The sequence below is a fragment of the Protopterus annectens genome, chromosome 5.part0 (assembly GCF_019279795.1).
Source record: "Protopterus annectens isolate FY-2018-M chromosome 5.part0, PAN1.0, whole genome shotgun sequence".
Classification (NCBI taxonomy): Eukaryota; Metazoa; Chordata; order Ceratodontiformes; family Protopteridae; genus Protopterus; species Protopterus annectens.
The window spans coordinates 362,536,211-362,558,364 of NC_056735.1; the positions used below are offsets into that span (position 1 = coordinate 362,536,211).

At 43.2% G+C, this 22,154-nt stretch overlaps 1 protein-coding gene across 1 annotated transcript in view; it reads left to right on the forward strand.

The window, feature by feature from the left end:
• Positions 1 to 22,154, forward strand: part of USP9X (ubiquitin specific peptidase 9 X-linked) — a 5,037,693-nt gene that overhangs the window by 2,685,078 nt on the left and 2,330,461 nt on the right. The window contains exon 21 of the mRNA XM_044071835.1: positions 6,171 to 6,208. Within this exon, the coding sequence (XP_043927770.1) occupies positions 6,171 to 6,208 (38 nt within the window). The remainder of the gene's footprint in view (positions 1 to 6,170; positions 6,209 to 22,154) is intronic.

Sequence of the window (22,154 nt, forward strand, 5' to 3'; positions counted from 1 at the left end):
AAATTGTTGTAACGCCAAGGAGTTTGGTGTGCTGGACAGGTTCTATTTTAGTTTTATTGGCTGAGTAGACAGTGAAAGGGGTATAGTTATCAGGTGCTTTACCATTAGTGAAGAGCAGCTGTGTTTTATTTGGACTGAATATAACTTGAGAGTCTGAGATATTCAGTTTCCTGAAAAGATTGTTGGGTTGTTTGTAGGAGTTCTGGTAGAGAGGGAGCTGAGCATTTGAGGGAGGAGGAGTTAGTGTGTTGAACGATAGTCGCATGCTGGTTTGCTGTGCTGTGGCTGTTGGTGAAATATGATGAAAAGCAGTGGACTGAGAATTGGGTCTTGGGGTACTCCTACTGAGACTGGTAGTAAAGTGGATAGTTCATTTTGCCACTTGACTACCTGTTGGCAGTCAGTTAAGTAGCTGAAAAACCAGAGGAGGGCAGGCTGGGTTAGATTTAAAGTAGCTAGGTTTTTTTAGCAGCTTTTTGTGTGACACTGTATCAAGAAAGATGGCAAAGACAAGCTGGTTGTCATTTCTAAAATGGTTGGTTGAGTTTGTAAAGCTAATACTGGCAGTGCTGGTACTGTGTTTGTCTGAAGCCATGTTGAGATGCAGATAGGAGGTTATTACTTTGGTAGAGTTGTCTGTGTATGCATTTTTTAAACATTTTGGCTATTGGGGGGAGGATGGCAGTTGGCCTGTAGTTTGAGAATTAATTCTGTAGAGGTGCCGCCTTTGTGGAGTGGGGTGATATAGGAGACTTTCCAGAGTTTGCCTACATATTGCTCAGTAATGGATCGGGTGCTGCTTAGGAGAGAGAGAGAGATAGGAGATGGAGTCTGCTGATAACTTTAGAAATTCGTTGGGGAGTTGGTCTGCTGCGAGGGAGGATGGCCTAAGTTTGGATAGACATTTTTTAATGATGACAGTTTGAACTGTAGTTTGATTGTAAAGGGATTGGGGAAACTGCCTAGTACGTTGGGGATAGATAGGGGGTGTTGTTTTCTACTAGGGAGAGAATAAAGTTGGTAGTATAGCCATATAATTTAATTTACACTGTCTGTTTGAAGTGGTTGGAGATGGAGTTGTGTTCTTTCCAGGAGTAAGTAATTGTTTAATAATGGTACCCCAAAATTTCTGGGGATTGGTTTGGTGTTTCTGTTGCATGGATGTATAGTAAAGCTTTTTGTCTTGTTTGATTTTTTTTTTTTTGACTAGGTTGTGTAATTGATGGTATGTGAGGAGGGAATCTTGACTTTTTTGTTCTTATAGTAAAGGTCCCATGCTCACGCTCTCCATTTTAGGAGTTCTTTGGTAAGCCATGGTATGTACTTAGATTAGTACGGATCTTTCTAGGGGGAGCTAGATTGTTTAGTATGGTGAGGAATTTATCATTAAAATATCAAACAGCCAAGTATTGTAGGTGTTTTAAAGGGGACCAATCACATTGTTGCAGAAAGGCTTTGAAAACTTCAGGGGAGAAATGCCTTTTGTTGCAGACATGCTTGTAATTAGGCGCTAGAGAATTTATTTTGTGTTCTATGTTTCAAGAAGTGAGAACTTAGTCTGCATTTTATGCTTGAAAAAGTGTTTTAGAATAAATCCTTGCATTACACGGAATTGGATCTATTTTTGTGGTGAAGAATGTAATTAATGTTTTTAGTAGGATAGATGCATTGCCTAAGAAGTTAGGTGGGTAGATGATCACTTAGGGGGAGAGAGCCTGATTAGTTGACAGAATCAGGGTTTGAACTTTACTGTACATTTAATTTCAAATGCTAGATAACTTTAGTGTGTTTGTCCACCTGTATACATAACACCAGGGTAAGCCATTATAATTTTATGCTCTTGCAGCACAGTGTCGCAATGGATAGTGTTGGCCCCTTGCAGCAAGAGGTTTTCCGGTTCATTTCTTGGCTGGGGTGCCTTCTGTGCGGAGTCTGCATGTCCTCTCTGTTTTCGGGTTGGTTTCTCTCAGGTGCTGTGGTTTTCTCCCACATTCCGAAGACATTCAGTAGGTGGATTGGACACACTAAATTGGCCATAGGTGTTTGTATGTGCAAGTGTGTGGTGTGGATGAACTAAGTCAGGGCTAGTCACCAGCCAGTGTAAACCATGACTCTAGATGATTCACTGTTGAAGTGACACCCTGACCCCTTGTGAAAAAAAAATGGGAAAAGGGGTTGCAGATCAGTGAATGGATTAGTGCACTACAGCCTTTTCCCCTTCACAGTCCAAGATCACATCATTATACTGCTTATGTTTAATCCTTATCTTGTTACACAAGTAAATTCCAGATGCATTACAGTCTAAATGAAAGTGGTTTTGTACTTTAACATTGACATTAACAGCAGCCACTGATAAGACTCCTCCCCATCTTGCATTTAAAATACCTGTGCATACTTTACAGATCAGCTTTACAGTGTTAATATGCATTTCAAATTTATAATGCATATTAAGATAAAAAAGACTTTGCATAGAGTTACATCATTAGTTACCCTTCTGAACATTTAGTGGGGAGTTCTATTTGAGTCCTCCCACCCCTTCAACACAGTCCACAAACTTTCATTCCCCACCACCACTACAACACTTCTTTGACGAGAATAGTTCTCATGTCCAAACTACGTTTTATGGAAATGACACTTCACAGTTCATCTATTTATTTTGTACTTTATTTGTGCTGGCTTTCTTCCTCATCTCCATCACCACACACCAGTCACTTGTTCAAGTCCATGGTACTGTTTTTTTTCTAGTCAGCTGGTGCATTTTTTTTGTTGCTCAATTATTTTCCTTTGGAAAATTGGAAGAGCTTTTACTGGCTAGTTTGTACCACTGTCAGGGGAATGTGAAGCAGAATCCCCTTCATCTTGCTGACTTTTTGCCAGGTAAACTTTTCTTTCTTCATGTGTTCTGTATCTAAAATGTATTTGGTCCTTCTGAAAAAAAATATTCTAGAGACAGCTGGATATAGCAACTTGGATCTCACACCTGCCTCTCTCCATCCTCTGATTGCAAGATATAAACTTGCTTTTCTGCCTGGTGTTCAGTGAGTAATCATTTTTCACAAACACACTGGTGTCCCCAGCTGATAATACTTCAACCTTTTCCCACAGTTTTGTCATGAACAGCTCCCTCTGCTGGTGTGACTGCAGTTTTACCTGTATAGGTATTATGCTTCTTGCTCTTGGCTACATTTGAAGCATAGACACATTGTGCCTTTTTAGTTAACAAATGTTGCTGTAGAGTAGCAGTTCAGTTAGTTATTTGTACTTCCATAAGTTTAACATAATCTGTTGCTTCCAGTTTCTCTGGTACATCAAAAAATCTCAGGCTTTCCCGTTGTGCTCTGTATTCTATCTATTTTTAAACCGTCCTTCAAATCAGACACTGATTTCTATAGTCATATCATCTTATTTGAAAAGCTACTTAAAGGTTCATGTGTTCTTTCTAGCCTTTTGTTGTTTGACTGCATGTATTTATTATTGCCCATAAGATCCTCTATCTTCCTAAAAATACTCCTATACTTAATAGCCTTCTTACCCCCCACAGTAATTTGACAACCCTTCGCTCAGCCAATAAAGTACTAATATCGACAGTAAAATCCAAAAATAACCAGTACTGTTGGCAAATCCTGGAACCTGCTTCCCATGAAATTCTCTCTCCTCAGCAAAACTCTTCAAAAAACAACTCTGAGAATACCTTAACCACTGGTTATGCCCATGTAGTAACCCAGACTAATCCTTCCACCACTTTCTCTGAACCCTACCTACATAACCTTTTGCAATTTAATTTCAGTTCTCTCTATGCCTTAGAGAGTAGACCTACCTAGTCTAATTTTTGGTCTCTGCAACTCTCTCTTACACTCGATCCTTTACTAACTTTACACTTGCATAGATTGCTGCTTGCAGCATTAACTTGCTATCGCATATAAGGATCTTTATAGACTTTTGTTATATTTCTTATTTCATGCTGCCTTAAAGTTGCTATGCTACTATAGGATAATGGAATGACTCACTGCTTAATACTGTACCTGGAGCTGTAATATTTGCTATTGTATTTTTTTATATTTCTCTTTCTTAATAGTGCACCACTTCAAATTTGTTTGTTTAATCTTTTTTCTATTATTCTGCTACTTTAACATTAATTTTTGTCTATAAAGCATTTGCATTCTTCAACTTAAAATAGTACTACACCTAAATTTGTTACTTTTCACTTATTTGTACCTGTAGTTGCTAATATTTTGCTTATGTGGAGCTTTTCTCCCCGGGCCTCGACTGAAAATGGACATATATCCAGTTAGACTAGCCCAGTCAACAAATGTAAAATAAACAAAATATTTCTCCAGTGTCTCACTTATATTAAACTTTTCTGAATTCATTTGATTTATATTTTTTCTCTGTAAATTACTGATAGCCATCTTCTTGTGCATAGGCTGAAACCTGAACTGATTTTTCCTGAGCAACTGCAAGGCGGTTGCCAGCTACATTTTTTTCTTCTCCTTTTTCTGATTTTCTCTTACTTTCTCCAAATTTCTTTGACATTCAGTCAGTATACTGACTTAACCAGTAACTGAATTTTTATCCAAGTAAGTGACTTTTCTGGCTGTTATCCAGAATTTCTGATTTTGTACTGGGAATGCTCTAATTAACCAGTGATCAGTATGGAGCCATCTTGGAAGTACTATTTTGATGCATATTTTTCAGCCTTATTTAGTTTGAGATGCTGATTTGAAACCATACTGAAGTCCATCTTTTCAGTCAGTCATGTTCTTTGGATGGAACACTTTACCATTATTGCAGCAAGATCACTGAGAGACATTTTTCAAAGTACTTTTTAGGTCCATCTTTCCTGTCAGCTATACTGTCACAAAACTGAAGGCATGAGTGGCCCTCATTTTACTGCTTTCCTGCCTTCTACATTGTTAAAATCTATGCATAAAATAAGCTCTGGGTGTAATTTTTAAGGTTCTCATTTTACATTTATATTGTTTTAGAACTGTCACCGTATTTTTTTTATTGGATTTCTTTTTTGGGTATCCCCACTTAGTTCTGTTATTTCTCTAACTACCACTTGTCTCCTCCTTGTGCATGCTATTATGTTAAGTGCAGGACTTGGAGAATGTTTTGCTTCTGTTCTCCGAATTTTCTTTTACTTACACAGTTAGTCTTGATGTATATTACCGGCAAATTAGATTGATGCCACGCAAAGCCTGGCAAAGTTTGTACAGCATGGAAGAGGCCACTCTGTTACATACTGTACCAGCTGCTAGCACTTTAAGCTAGTCACTCAAGGAGGAAATGTAGGTCTCCCGATGGCATTGTGGGGACCAGCAGCGGTATTTCTCTTGATCCCTGTTCTGTGCTAGATGGACTAAGATACTGCACCAATAGGCTTGGCCTATGCTAAAGCATTCCTTAGATTGTCTGTCTTTCAGTTTTCTGACACTTTTTGTTGTCTCTTCCTAGAAGAGAATTAAATGTGCTTTACTGGTAACTGTCTTTCAGGAGTGATGTCCTAGGGTGTCAACATTGACCTTCATGCTTAAGAGCAGCCAGAACTTGGTCAGATCTAGTCATCTCAGAGACGACATTCTTCTAGCCCTCATTGAAGGCTCAGTGGTTGAGCTTGGATCTGGAGAGTGTACTTTTGTATTTCCTTGAGTTGGGGAAGGCTTGTTGGCTGGGATGAAGAACACTTAATGTTTTCCTGTAGCAGGGACTACTCATTTCTTTAACTCATTTTTAGTGAGATTCAGTAAGATGAGTTTTGCCCATTTGAATGGGGTGGAATCTTTCTTGAGCCCCCCCCCCCCCCAAACCCTAGGGTCTTTGCTGTCTGCTCTTCAACAACATGATTTAATTTAGAAAACAGAACCTTTGGATTAGTTGTAAAAGTTGTTCTGTTCTTGATCAGATGCAGCACTTAAGTCATGGCTGTCTGAAAAAAGGAGACAGTCATGTAAATGAAAACCATAGCGAGAGTGCTCATGGGTGTTCTTAGAAATTAGAAATATGAGCACTGTTTGTCTGGTATCGTTCCTGTTTGGTGTGAGAGCACTTCTTTAGTGAGTATGATTAGGCCCTGTGAAAGCTTCTCAATAATTGATGCTTTTCCTAGTGTATGCTGCCCTTAACCATTTCATCTGGTACCTAATACTTCAGATTGTTTCACATTTTAGGTGAACTTGGACCTTCTCCAGCTGGAGTTACGAGTAAGGTGAGTAGTGATTCTTTTTTTCAATATTCCAACGGGAATGGGCAGTCTTGGTTCATAGGTAGGTACTAGGCTATCGGCCCTGGGGCCTATATAAGCCCAGCCAAAAAGGTACCCTGGCTTTTGCCACCCAAGAAAATTAGTTTCCTGTGCCGCTGTCGAGCAGAGCCACAGAAGTGATCCCCGGGGTGAATTTCCTATTTCCCATCCAATCATCAAGATTTTTCTTGAAGTGGAACTTATATGGGCCTTGTATCAGACCATTAATGAGACCTCCTTTTAGCTGTCCTCATGGTGACCTTTTTAGTGAGGCACTGATTGTGAAGTTCACTATGATCTGCCCTTTTGGCCTTGTGCTTTCACCACAGAAGTGGATAATAATAGTCTGGTAAAGTATGAGAAGTATTGGGCCAGTCTTGCTATGGAAACTGTGCAGAGTAATGGTGCAATTTTTGCAACTTGGAAACATCCAGTTTCAGCTTCCTCCACTTAAAAAAAAGATAAGTGCCTTGGGTGAGTTGTGGCATCCACCTCTTTTGCCACATAACTCTCTACAAAAAAAAAGAGCCTGAAGGAAAGGGGCAACACTATTTTGGTGTCTGATTGCTCTCCAAGTCATGAGAGTAGTTGTCTGTTTGTCCCGGATTTAACTGCTTGTGTTTTAACCTCACTTCGCTTACATACAAGACTTAATATCCTTCCATGTCACTATAGAAGTATTCATCACCTCAGAGAACTCCTGCCAAGGAAAGACCAATGTCTAGCCATTATACCAAAGCCTTTATTACCTAGTAGCATCGTATGTCAGATGTATGCTCCCCATAGAAGCATAGGGTGTAATGGTGATGGACATGCACACTCAATCCAGAACTTCATTCCCAGCAGTCTGAATGTCATAGTCATACATTGGTCTAAATGTCCTTCAGTTTGCTTGTTATACCATGCCTAAATTTTCAAGATAACTATCACATTGATGTTCCTTTTCCTTTTATTTTTCATTGGTTTACATGTCATCCAAGAAAAAGAAATATCTGTGTGGGAGGCAGATTCCCCATAAGGACTTCCACAGTTGGTGCCTGTTTTGTTTAGGTGTGACTACACTAAGTGTTCCATCTGTCAAGACTTTTGTAGTTAAGACTAGAAGTAGCTGTCTTTCTTCCCTTTATCTTGAGAACCAACTTCTCAAGCTTAGTTCAAGGTACCATGGCAGAATCCGCTTGCCGTGACATACAGCCACTGTTCAAGAAGAGGGCAAAGAAATCTAGGCTTATGCCTGCTGTTGTACATCCTTTACCAGATGTCTATCTTGAGGTGCATGAGATTGCAGAAAACAGTCTTGTATTACTGTCTTTCTTCTGCCATAACCTTTTTGAAGCCTGCATGGAACCTGCTTCTTGCACATCCTCTGAGGCCTTGCAGATGTGATGATTCACAGATGTTGGGGGGAGCCATAGCCCGATTATCTTTAAGGGGCCTAAAAGGATTCCTCAGACGTTTGTTAGGGAAGAGGTGCCATTACCTTGAATGAATCCAGGCAGGAGTCCGAACCACCATGTTTGTCAGGGAGGACATCCCTTTGACGAAAAGACAAAAAAAAAAAATTAAATGTGGTGGCAGTGTTTCACTCAAGGCTTGATCATTGCTTTGGCCTTGAACCTTCTTCAGGGGTGTTTCAATTCCTGTATCTCCTTGGTCCTCCACCCCCCAAAGGGCAAGAGACCCAGAGTCCTCAGATGAGGATTCTGAGTGTGATACTATTCCTTTAGCTTGCTCCTCTTAATTGCCCTGTCCTCTAAACTGAGGGTAAGAGGAATCTCAGTCCTGATTCTCCTTTGTGTTAACTATCCTTTGGCAATATGGTCCTGTGTACGATGGAACATTTTAAGTGGGATTACTCCCAGGCATTCAACTCCCAAAAAAGTTGTTCTAAATTATTGAAAATTTGTTATGAATCATTACAGATAGACTCTCCTAAACCTTCTACTGTCCCTTCTGTGCTGGCTGCTTTGTTGGATACCTTCTCCGCTGCTTCCCTGACACCAGATTCCCAGCCTCCTTAACCCTAAGAAGCCTGACCATTTCTATAAGGTGCCAGATGACTAAGTTTTGTACAAATGGCCTTCATCTGATCCAGTGATTTTTCTCTACTGATGAGCCTTCTTGGTTGCTGCTCTCTTCTAAGCACCTTCCTCTGCAAGAAGACAGTAGAGCTATGGAGCTATGGAGAAGATTGGTCATGAAGTGTACACTTCTGCTGTCTTAGTGTTTATGGCTGCAAGTTACCAAATCCATATGGCAAGATACATTCTGTCTCTTTCTCAGATTGGGAAGATGGTCTCCGACATGCCTGAAGCTGAGGGTAAGGCATCAGCTCTTTTCTTAACTAGGTTTTACTTCTCAAGTTGTCCATCACTCTATAAAGTGCAACTGTAATGCAGTTGATGCCTCTTCTAGGGTTGCTGCTTCTGGCTATATGATGAGGCACTATTCCTGGCTTCTTCTTCAAGCCTTGCCAGATGACATTAATGCCAAACTCCCGGATGCCTCTTTGGATCACCAACACTTGTTTGGCACTGCTGTGGCAGAGCTCTTTAAGCCCTCTTAGTATCAGGATAAGGTCATTAAAGATTTGAAGCACATCTTTGATGTTCATCGTGTTACCCTGCTGCAGTCATCACACTTGGGTTATCCTGCCGTCAGGCGGTCCCGCAATCGGCCTGAATTCCAAAGTCTTGGTCCGGCGTCAGTTTCTGTCACTTCTTCCCTGACGTCAGAGCGCCAGGGGTATATAAGAGGCATCCGATGCCATTTTCTTCAGTCTTTCTTGCCGCGCGGTGCCCAAAGCAGAAGCAGTTTGCAAGTACTGGTCGGCCGACACCTGAGATTTTCTATTCGAATTTCAGTCCAAAGTCTTCAATAAAGCTAAGTACCCCGTTAGGGAACCTTTTCTTGCCTCAGTCCGGTGTCAGAAAAAGTTAACAATTGCATTTCTTGTGGGAAGCAAATACCTCATAAGGACTTCCATTCCTATTGTATTCCTTGCCTAGGCCCAGACCACGACGTCACAGGTTGTCGGTTTTGTGCTAGGTTTAATAAACGAACTATCAAACACCATTTTGACTTTGCACGACTTTACTTTGGTAGGAAATTTAATTATATCATGCCTTCGGAGCAGCCGACCGGCATGCATAAAAAAATGCAAGGATAAGGACAGACAGCCTAGGAACAAGCCAGACTCCGTGGCCTCTGCTGGGCCTGTCGTCGGTTTTCCAGTTTTCAGTGAGGCGCCTACACAGCCCCTGACAACCGCAGAACTGGAACCCCAGACAGCTGCGGATTCTCAAGCAGAGTCTACTAGGCTGACTCAGCCATCTTCATTAGGCCCTTCCGACACTGGAGCAGAAGTAGACCCCAGTGCAGTGGAAACCCCTTCGGTTGCAGAAGGTGTCTTCAGACAGACTACACTCACCATTAAATCTTATGCTAAGCTTAAAACTCCTTTAAAAACAAAGAAGACTGTACATCAGTCTACAGTTCAAGGCCCCATGCCTAACAGATGCTTAAGATGGCTGAAGATTTGATTACCCTAATCAGGGGTTCCCATCCCCCTCCTGATAAAAGACCAAGACAAGAGGAGGATTATGCTTCCTTTGACCAGGTTTCAGTTTCCTCAGATTCTTCTGAGGAACAGGATTACACTTCCCCACCTTATGAAGACTCTGATGCTGACGACTCTATTCCCTCAGCATCTGCCCCTGAAGACTACTCCTTTGGGGAAACTTTACATACCATGAGGGAACATTTCCACTGGGAAGGCCAGGACTACTCAGATTCTAAGAAAAAGGCTCTGAGAGTTCCTTTTACTACCCCAGCACAGACCTCTTGATTTCCCAGGGTCCTAAGGGAGCTAAAGCTTGTATGGCTAAAAATCCTGTGCCCCTCTGAAAGGGATTCCAGAGTCCTAGATAGATGGAGAAAGAAAATATACACCTCAGCAACTGTGGCTATGAGAGCATTAAATTGTCAGTTTCACATGCTGAAATATCAGCAATTCCTAATGTTTCAATTAAAACAAAAAAATGAGCACACATTCTGAACATTCTGAATTCAAGGAAATGCAGGATCTGTTGCATGCCAGCTGAACAGGTGGGCAAACACACTTTACAATGTGGATTTGATTCATTGGAAGCTTCCTGTAGAGCAGCTGTTACTGTCTCTGTCATACGTAGACATGCTTCGTTAAAAGAACAAACCCTTCCTGATCATGTTAAAGCAAAATTATTGGATTCACCTTTATAGCAGGATTATTATTTGGTGTCAAAGCAGAAGAGGTTTTAAAGAAAATGGAGGATAAGGCAAAGTCTATCAGACGGTCAAGGTTTTTTTGCAGGTACAACCCCCTCGTTTCAGCAGAAATTGGCCAACGAAATCTGGTCCTTTCCAGCTTCTGACAGATCACAGAGAGGCAAATACAGATGCCCAAGGCACAGAGGTCAGTCACAAGGCCCTTACAAACCTCGCCAATGGGGTACTGCTACCCAGAAAGGAGGAGAAGATAGGCCCCAGGCTAGCAGAAGACAAACACAATGACTCAGTCCTCAACTACCAAGCAAATCTCTCCTGGCAGCTCCCTTGGGAGGAAAATTAGCATTTTTTGCAGATAACTGGCACATCATCACAAAAGACAAATGGGTTCTAGACATTGTCTCTCAAGGATACAGATTCCACTTTCATACCTTACCAAGGATAAAAGGAATGCCAAACCAGCCACCAAATCAATGGGCAGAGGCACAAAAACAAATTACAGCTCTCATGGACATGAGAGCCATTCAACAGGTACCTACACAGGAGCAAGGACAAGGATTTTACTCGAGACTCTTTCTAGTCCCAAGAAAGGACAAAGCATGGAGACCCATTCTGGATCTTTCAATTCTGAACACCTATCTGCAAGTACCAAACTTCCAGATGCTAACACTACAGCAGCTTCTTCCCATGCTGGGCAAGAATGCTTGGCTAGTAATGTTGGACCTCAAGGAGGCATACTTGCATGTCCCTGTCAGACAAAATTGCAGAAGATACCTCCGCTTCATTGCAGGTTCAACGCATTATCAATTCTCTGCACTGCCCTTTGGCTTATCTACTGCGCCCAGGGTCTTCACAAAATGCCTGGCACCACTAATTGCATACTGCAGGCAAAGAGGAATTCAAATATACCCATACCTGGACGACTGCCTTATTCAAGCAGAAAGCAAGGACATTCTTTTAAAGCATCTGGCATTTGTCAAACACCTTCTAAGTTGCCTAGGGTACACAGTAAACGAAAAGAAATCAAAACTAGTGCCCTCACAAAACTTAATATTCCTGGGTGCCAGCTTGAGTGCAACGGCCCAGATGGCTTATCTCACGCCAGACAAGAAACAGCTGACTCAGTATTTCAAAGTAATGGCAACAAAGACCCAACTCCCTGCAAGAAAAATTCTGCAGGCCTTGGGATTCATGGCATCTTGCATACTACTAATACAATTTGCAAAACTGCATATGAGGAAATTATAATGGTACCTGAAAAGCGTATGGACTCAGCACAGCCACAGCTTGGAAACAATGATACCACTCATTCCCTGCCTTCAACAGGAGTTTCTATGGTGGGCACAGGCATGTCACCTCAACAAGGGTCAGCCTTTCACCTTACCCACAGCCACGCAAACAATGTCAACAGGTGCATCGGACTATGCCTGGGGAGCACACATGGCAGGACAGTGCATTCAGGGCAAATGGACTACAGATCCAAGGCATCTGCATGTCAATCAAAAAGAAATGCTAGCAGTACAGAATGCCCTAACAGCTTTCAAGAACCTCTTACACCAAGAACAACTAATAATAAAGACGGACAATACCACAGTAATGTGGTACATAAACAAGCAAGGGGGCACACATTCCTACCGTCTATGCAGGCAAGCAATGACCTTGTGGAACACTGCATTGTCTTACCAGGTTCAATCACAATTCCTGCCAGGAAAGAAAAACACATTGGCAGACGACCTAAGCAGAAACAACATGGATCCGCACGAGTGGAAACTAGATCCACAAATATTTGCAGTGATGGCTCAAAAATGGGGACGCCCAGACATAGATCTGTTTGCAAGCCCCCAAAACTACCAACTTCAAAAATTTTGCACAAGGACATTCCATCCACAAGCTTGGAAAGTGGACGCCTTCTCATTCAGTTGGAAAACATTAACAGTGTATGACTTTCCTCCACTGCCTCTTCTAGCAAAGGTAATGCTGAAAGTCAGATTAGAGAGGCCACAAATGATACTCATTGCACCAGACTGGCCACGCCAGCATTGGTATCCAATTTTAAGGAACATGGCCCACGGCCCACCATGGATTTTACCACAAATTCCTCACCTGTTCACCCAGCGTGACAATCAGATTCTACACAGCCAGCTCAAGACTTTAAACCTGGCTGCATGGCAAATTACCTAAACAACCAGCCAGCACCTCTATCCAAAACAGTTATGGATGTCATTCTGGAGACCAGGAGGTCCAGCACCAGGAAAACCTATTCAGACAAATGGAGAAGATTTTGCACCTGGAACCAGGCTAAAGACCAAAATCCCCTTGATCCAAACATTCCTCAGATTCTACAATATTTAACTGAGATGTTGCACAAAGGTCTTTCCTTTTCATCTATTAAGATCCACGCCTCAGCAATTTCAGCTCATTACAACACGGTTCCTCCTTTATTCTTACATCCACTCCTAAGACAGTACCTCAGAGGGGCTAAGAACATAAGACCGCCAAGGAGAGCACCAACACCTACTTGGGATCTCAACTTTGTTCTGGAAAAGCTTACACTGCCGCCCTTTGAACCAGCTTTTTCAGCTGATTTAAAATTTCTTTCATGGAAACCTGCCCTGCTACTTGCAATAACCTCAGCTACAGGCACTAATGGCAGTGGAGCCTTTCCTCATTTTTCATCAAGACAGAGTCTCTCTACGAACTAACCCTTCCTTTATGCCAAAGGTGGTATCCAATGTGGCCCTAAACCAAACTATTTATTTGCCCACCTTTTTCCCAAATCCCCAGAACAAAGGACATTCACAGGCAATTACGTTACTGCTTGGATAAAACGAAGGCTTTCAGAAATTCTGACCAGCTCTTTGTAGCCTATGCTACAGGATCACAAGGAAAAGCTATCTCAGAACAGACCATTTCTAAATGGATAGGGCATTGCATACGTTTCTGCTACACGCATCATGGGAAACCGGTACCTGCTAACATTAGGTCCCACTCCACCAGGGCTACAGCTACATCAGCAGCCTTTCTCAGGGGAGTGCCAACCAAGGATATTCTGGAAGCTGCAACTTGGAGTTCAGTGCACACCTTCACCAAACACTATCACTTACCTCTATATTCTAAGACTAGAGCTGGTTTTGCCAGTGCAGCTTTGCAGGGCCTACTAGCTCCTTCTAACCCTATTTAACTCTACCTCCCATCCTTAGCTTTGGGATTCAACCCAAGTGTGATGACTGCAGCAGGGTAACACGATGAACATAGTACAGTTTTGTACCTACCATAAATGTAGATGTTCGAGTGTTCACCCTGATGCAGTTCAGGTTACCCTCCCTCCATCCCCTCTGAACTAGCTGAACTTATCTATACCACTCTATCCTATTCAACCTCTGTGGTGTATTTGCTTGTGCCTAAAGGTATTGTTTTATTTTTTATCTAGCTATATATATATATTTTGCCTACCTATTGGGGGCACCTGAGAATCTGGGGCAAGAAAAACTGAAGAAAATGGCATCAGATGCCTCTTGTATACCCCTGGTGCTCTGACATCAGGGAAGAAGTGACAGCAACCGATGCCGGACCAAGACTTTGGAATTCAGGCCGACTGCAGGACCGCCTGACGGCAGGATAACCCAGGTGTGATGACTGCAGCAGGGTGAACACTCGAACATCTACATTTATGGTAGGTACAAAACTGTACTTTTTTTCCATTCCCATGTTTGAGGAACTATCCTAGTAAGACTACTTTTTTACGTAGACTTGCCTAGACAGTCTTCCAAGAGTAAGAAGGCTCTTAGCTGTGTACTTTCTGATTTGCCTACTCAAATGCCTAGGCCCCAAAAGCAATACTTTCCTGACAAGTTTGCAGCCATCTTTCTTTTTATCCTTCCTCTTGGCCAGGTTCTCTTGTTCCTCAGGCTTTCTTGGTTTCCCCCAGTTTGGCAAAAAATCACCACTAACTATTGGGGTTCTGTCCATTGTCATGCAGGGTTACTTTATGGCCTGGAAGACCCTTCCCTCCTCCAAATATCCTTCAGCTTCCTGTAGAACATCCCCCTCATTTTCCAGGAGTATTGCAGGATTTGTTAGACTAGGGTACTATTCAACTGGTTCCACAGACCGAGAGGGGTCTAGGGTTTTATTCCAGAATGTTTCTGGTCCCCAGTAAAGAGGGGTGTTGGAGACCTGTCCTGGATCTTTTCTTTCTGAGCACTTTTTTCATAGTGCCATCTTCCTGAATGCACTCTCCAGTCTGTTTCTCCTGTTGCTTCCCCAGTCCTTTTTGTTTTCCCTGGACTTAAAGGATGCTTAGCTTCATATCCCTATCCACCCTCTTTTCAGGAATTTTTTATGTTTCTCCATTTCTTTCCCTCATTTTCATTTCCTGCTTTGCCCTTTAGGCTATCAGAGGCACAAAAGCTATTAGACAAATGCCTAGCTCCAGTGGTCACCTTTTGCAGATTTCTTGGCATCCAGATTTTTGCCTATTTGGACAACGTCTTTCTTCAGACCCAATCCCAAACCAAGCTAGTGCAGGATCTTAATTTTTACCTACCTTTTGTTGCACAGTGTGGGGTTTGTGGTCAGCCTTCCGAAGTCGGTCTCTGATTCCATCTAAAGACTCTGGGATCATGGTTTCTACCATCCCTGTACGTTCCTAAGCCAGGCTTTGTAGAAGAAAGTTTCAGAGATATCTCAGTTAAGTGTGGCTTCAACACTGCCTACCTGCTAGAATGTCTGGTTCTTGTGCTCTCTTGTCTCAAACTGGAGCTTCAATGGTGGATTCAATAGGTATCTCTCAATCTTGGGGTTCCCTGACACCCTCCTCAGCCATCCCAGGAACTCTTCATGGATGCCTCAAAGATGAGGTGGGAAATTGCTTCAAGCACTCTGAAGTTTCAGGGCCTTTAGTCCCCTCAACACAGGGCAGATCACATCAACATCAAAGAAATGAGGGCTCTTATTTTGTCTCTAAGCTTTCCACTCACTCTGGGTGCCTGGGCCTTTGAAGATTTTTACAGACATCATAGTCGTGTGGTACATCAATAAGCAAGGGGGGGGGGGTGGACAAGGTCTTTCCTTCTTTGCACTAGCTCTTCAAATCTGGGAAATGGCCATTAATCTGCAGGTGACCCTACAACCAGTCTACATACTGTCATACAGTGCATTCTCTCTCAGCAGGTCGAAACAACTTCACGAATGGATGCTTTACAGAGATTTGTTTCTAGATGTATTTCATTGTTGGGGTATTCCTTAATTGGATTCCTTTGCCTGCCGTTTGAATAGGTGACTCCCTCAATTCTGTTCCAGAGCCCCAAGTCCTTCAATTCAGAAAATGGACGCGGTCTTTCTCTTGAAAGGGAATGTTGTTTTACACCTTTCTTCCCCTTCCTCCTCTTCCTGAGGTCCTTCACAAGGTTAAGGAGGAGGCTCCAAAAAATGTTGTTGGTGCCTCGTTTTTGGCACAAACAGCACTCACTCCCCCTCTTACTCCATCTGGCCAGGACAACACCAGAAACACGCGAATTGGATCGACAAATGTATCAACCAAATAGCAGCACTTCCAAAACGCTAGCCGCTACCTCTCACAGTAAATTCAGCACAAAAATTGCAATGCTGTTTGTGAAAACAGGAACTTTAACAGAAAATTGTTGACATAGTGTTAAGCGCTTTCACTCGACAAGGCGAGCTTCATCAGAACAATGTAATGAGCTATGCACTCCTATTAAATAGCAAAATTGGCGCCAAAACAGCGCCACAGTCTAAAATTAAACAGACAGTTCCATTTTAAAAAGATTTTTTAAAATGAGTAAAACATTAAATAAATCAATACTTATATACTCTTTTTTGGCACAAATAGCACTCGCTCCCCCTCTTACTCCATCTGGCCAGGGGAAGTCATCGCAGGTTACCTCACTGCATGGACTTTCTCACACAGGACAAAGGATCTTTCTTCCACCCTCACTTGTCCAGTCTTCAGCTGACACTTTGGGTGATATGGTTTTGATTCCTTTCTGACACCAATTTTCTGAGGAAGTGCTTAGAGGCTTGCAGGAGGCCAGGAAACCCAGTACCAGAAAATCATACATGTCCAAGTGAGAGATTTTCTGACTCCTCTTCAACACCACCAGGGTCCATTTTCTCTGGGGACTCCTTAGTTCTTTCCTACCTCTTTGAACTACTACATGCTGGGTTAGCCTATTCTTCAGTGAAAGCTCATTTGTCAGCATATTCTAGCAGTCTACCCCTGAAACCTCCTTTGCCCTGTAGATTTGAAGTCAAGCTATTTTTAAGAGGCACCTCCCCAGAAAGCTTATTCCTCCTCCTTGGGATTTTAATTTTGTCCTTGAAAAACGGACGCTAGCTTCTTTCGAGCCTATTGCTGCTTCTGCCTTGAAACATTGCACCTGGAAAATTCTTTCATTGATTGCTTTAGCTTTCGACAGAAAACTTTCTGAACTCCAGGCCTTTATGGTGATCCCTCCTATTTTGATTTTTCATAAAGACAGGGTCTTTCCTTATGAATACTTTATGCCCAAGTTGGTTAATGAGCTGTCCCTTAATCATTCTACCTATCTTTCTTCTTTTTTGCCTTCTCCACAGTCTGCTAGTGAGAAGGATGTTCTTCATGGTTCACTGTTGCAGTCATCACACTTGGGTTATCTGCCTGCAGGTAGCCCTCGGCTCGAATACCAGAGTCTTGGGATTTCTGCGTTGGATGGTGTCGCCTCTTCACTGATGTCAGATCGTCAGGGGTATAAAACATGCAGTCGATGCCATTACATCAGTCTTTCTTGCCAAGAAGGAGCTGGAAACAGAAGCAGTTTGCAAGTGCCGGTCGGCCGCTACCTGAAATTTTCGTTTTTCAAGTTTCAAACCTGAAGACTTCTAAAGCTAAGTACCCCATTGGGGATTCTTTTTTCTTGCTCTAACCTTTGTCAGAAAAAGTTAATTGCCTTGCTTGTGGAAAGCAAATACCTCAGAGATTTTCATTCTTACTGCATCACCTGTTGGTTTTGTGCCTTGTTTAACTCCCAAACCATTTGTCGTTGGGCTATTTTTGTAGCTAAATTCTTTCACTGTTCTCTGTTTTCCAAAATGGCTTTGGTAAGTCATCCGACTACCGATCTTCCGAAAAAGTGCAGAGACAGACTGCATAGGTCAAAAACTGCCGACGGCGCTTCTTTTAAGCTAGTCGCCAGTCCTCCGTGAGGCGCCTTTGTGGCCCTTGATGCCCGCTTCTACAGATTCGCAGGCCTCTGCTGAGGCCCATTTGGAGTCCGGGATGCCACGAGATGCTTCAACTATGGCACCTGTGGATGTCTCTACCTTGGATGGGTCCGTAGCCACTCTGCAGGCACCGGCTTCGGAGGGTGTATTCCAACCTACCGATTTTCATATTAAGACGGCATTTTCATTTTTAACTAAATCTACTGAGTTTCTCAGGCCCAGAGTTCGCACTACTCCTAGAAAACCTAAGTCCAGAGCACATGCTCGAGCTCCCATGCCACAAAAACAAATGCTTAGAATGGCTGAAGACCTTATTACTCTAATTAGGGGAAGCCAGCCTTCCCCTGCTAAAAGTCAAAGAATTTAATTTCCTTCTGATTCTACAGACCAGGAATCCGATGACTCTGACCCTTCTGATTACCAGGACACATACCCTTGTCTACCTTTGAGGATTCAGATGCAGAGGAATCCATTCCCTCTGCCTCCCCTCCAGAGGATTTTTCTTTTGGTGAAACCTTGCATGACTTAAGAGAGTATTTCCACTGGGAATGCGAGGACTCTCCTCAGTCCAAAAATAGACTCGGGGGAATTTTTAGATTTGCCTCAGCACAGGCTTCTAGCTATACCCCTTCTCCTGGATATTGTAGATGATGTCTTCAATGAATCCAGTCTTACTCCTGACATTTTACCACCAGCTCCTAGAAAACCTGACCGGTACTACAGAATACCTAACTCTCTCAAATTTCTCTTCAAGAGTCCTACTCTGGTTCGAGAGACCATTTCCCAGGGATCTAAAGGCATTAACCCTACCCCTTCAGAGAGGGTTCTAGAGCATTAGACAAATTGGGTAAGAAGGTACATACCTCTGCAACTCTTGCCATCAGGGCTTTGAATTGCCAGTTTCACATGTTGAAGTACCAGCAACATATTAGGGAACTGATTAAAAAATGGTGTTACTTCCAGATTGTGCAGAAAATAAAGATGTACAAGAGTTAATGCATTCTGCAAACCAAGTTAGTAAACATCCTTTGCAGTGTGGGTTTGATGCCTTAGAAGCATCTTTCAGGGCTGCTGTCACTGGACCTGTACTGAGAAGGCATGCTTGGCTGAAGGAACAAGTCTTGTCAGACCATGTGAAAGCAAAATTGCTAGATGCTCCATTAAATCAAGATAGTTTGGCACAAAAGCAGAAGTTCTTAAAAAGATGGAAGAAAAAGCTAAATCTATGCAAACTGTCAAAGATTTCTTACAGGTGCCGCCACCTAGATTCAGTAGGCATTGGCCTTCAAAAAACTGGTCCTTTGCAGTCCCTCCCAGGCCTTCTCAGTCCAAACCCAGGGTAAACAGACCTCCAAGACTACAGTCTGAGGGTATGCAGAGATCTAAACAATGGAGTGTTCCCACTTCAAAAACAGGGAGTGGTAAGCCACCCCCTTATGGAAAAAGTTCACAATGACTTTCCATTTATCCTTCCCAGCCATGCCCAAGTACTTGCATCCCTAGGCAGAAAACTAGCCCTTAATGCAAAAAACTGGATGTCCATTACTCAGGACTGATGGGTTCTAAACATTATATCTCAGGGATACAGATTCTACTTCCACTCAATGCCAACCCCAAGCGGGTTGCCAGACCTTCCTCCAAACCAGTGGGCAGAGGCTCAAAAGCAAGTAACTTCTCCATATTAGGGCTATTCAACCTGTTCCAGTAGAACAAAGGGGACAGGGTTTCTACTCCAGACTGTTCCTGGTGCCTAGAAAAGAGAGCTTTGTGGCACCCTATCCTGGATCTATCAATTCTCATCACCTTTCTGGTGGTCCCAAAATTCAAAATGCTTACACTGCAGCAGCTTCATCCTATGTTTGCCAAGGATGCCTTGTTAGTCACCCTAGACTTAAAAGAAGCTTATCTACACATCTCCATAAGGGAGTCTTGCAGGAAATATCTACGTTTCAGGGTAGGCTGTATGCACTATCAGTTCCCTGCACTTCCCTTTGGCTTATCTACTGCACCCAGAGTATTCACAAAGTACCTGACTCCAGCCATTGCATACTGCAGGCAGAGAAATATTCAAATTTACCCATACTTGGACGATTGCCTGATTCAGGCGGACAGTCAGGAATTGCTACTTCAGCACCTGGCATTTGTAAAAAGACTTCTAACTTCACTGGGATACACCATCTATGAAAAGAAATCATAACTGATGCCCAGCCAACAAATTGTATTCCTGGGAGAAAGCTTGAACACAACTTCCCAGATGGCATTCCCCAGTCCAGAAAAGCAGGCCCATTTGACAATCTATTTCAAACTAATGGCCACCAAAACCCAGCTATCTGCAAGGAAAATACTGCAAGCCCTAGGTTTCATGGCCTAATGCATTCTGCTAATTCCATATGCGAGACTGCATATGAGGAAACTTCAGTGGTACTTAAAAAGTCTCTGGTGTCAACATTCTCAGGACCTGGAAACAGTGATTCCTATCATACCTTGTCTAAGGGCAGAGTTCCTTTGGTGGACAGAGGCATGCAACCACAACAAGGGACTTCCTTTCACTCAACCCCTCGCCGCCCAACCCTGACAACAGATGCATCAGACTATGTATAGGGGGGCTCACATGGCAGACACATGCATTCAAGGCAAATGGAGCCCAGAACAAATTCCCCTGCACATCAATCAAAAAGAGATATTAGCTGTACAGAATACTCTGACAGCCTTATCTTTCAAGGACAGCTCCTGATAAAGACAGGTACCCCAGTTATGTGTTACATAAACAAGCAGGGGGGGAGCTCATTCTTACCCACTCTGCATGTTAGCCATGGCCTTGGGGAGCATAGCCTTGAGCAACCAAGGGCAGTTACAAGCTCAATTCCTGCCAGGCAAGCAAAATTCGCTGGCAGGCGACTTAAGCAGAAATCTACTGGACCCTCACGAGTGGAAACTGGAACTCAACTCATTCAAACTTCTTACCCAGAGGTGGGAACACCGGAGGTGGACCTTTTTGCCTCCCCCAAAAGCCACCAATTGAGCAAATTTTGCACCAGGAACCCTCACAGCAGAACCTGGAAGCTGGATGCCCTATCCTTTACATGGGAAAACCTCTCAATAGTACTACTCAAGATCAAACAGGACAAGGGCAATCCTTATTGCACCAGACTGGCCATACCAGCACTGGTAACCACTCCTATGCAGACTGACAGCAGTGCCACCCTGGCACCTACATCAGGCACCTTTGCTGCTGTTTCAGCAGGAGGGATAGATTTTGCGTCCACAGCTGCAAACCCTAAACCTTGCAGCCTGGCTTATCCCCTGAATACACCACCAGCATCCCTCAGCAAACAGGTGCTGAATGTCATCCTTAAGGCCAGAAGGCCTAGTATTAGGAAATCCTATGCTGAAAAGTGGAAAAGATACTGTTCTTGGAGTGCGTCTCAAGGAAAGGAGACAGCTGTGCCCACCTTACCTCAAATCCTTTATTACCTAGCAGAGCTGCTCCACAGAGGCCTATCCTTCTCATCCATTAAGATTCATGCCTCTGCCATCTCAGTTCATTATAATACTGAGCCGCCTCTCTTTTCTCACCCTGTCATCAAACAGTCCCTGAGAGGAGCTAACAATTTAAGGCCCCCTATGAGAGCTTCCACCCTGGCCTGGGACCTTAACTTTGTACTGGAGAGGCTCACACTCTTCCCCCTTTTGAACCTGCTGCTTCAGCAGAGTTAAAATTGCTCTCTTGGAAAACAGCTTTACTTCTAGCTATTATTCAGCAAGAAGAGTGTCTGAGTTACAGCCACTAATGGTGGTGGAGCCTTCATTATTTTCCATGCTGACAGGGTTTCCCTCAGAACTAACCCATCCTTTATGCCCAAGGTGGTAACCACTGTGGCTTTAAACCAATTCATCCATTTGCCAACCTTTTTCCCTAATCCTCAGAATAAAGGGGAAAGGATCTTGCACTCCTTGGACGTGCACAGACCGCTCCGGTTCTACCTTAACAGGACTAAGCCTTTCAGAAAAATCTGACCAGCTGCTAGTCAGCTTTGCTACAGGGGCAGAGGGCAAGGCCATGTTGAAGCAAACCATTTCCAAATGGATAGCACACTGCATCCATTTCTGCAACAAGCACCATGGAAAACCTACCCTTCAGGGTATCAGAACTCATTCCACTAGAGCCACTTCAACCTCTACAGCATTTCTCAGGGAAGTCCCCTACCAGGGACATCCTGGAAGCTGCAACCCGGAGTTCTGTACACACCTTCACCAAGCATTACCACTTACCTGCCTTTTCTAAATCCAGAGCTGGATTTGCTACAGCAGTCTTACAAGGCCTGCTAGCCAGCCCTAACACTTCTTGACTGCCTCCACCCTTCCTCAGCTTTGGGAATCAACCCAAGTGTGATGACTGCAACAGTGAAACACGAAGAACATA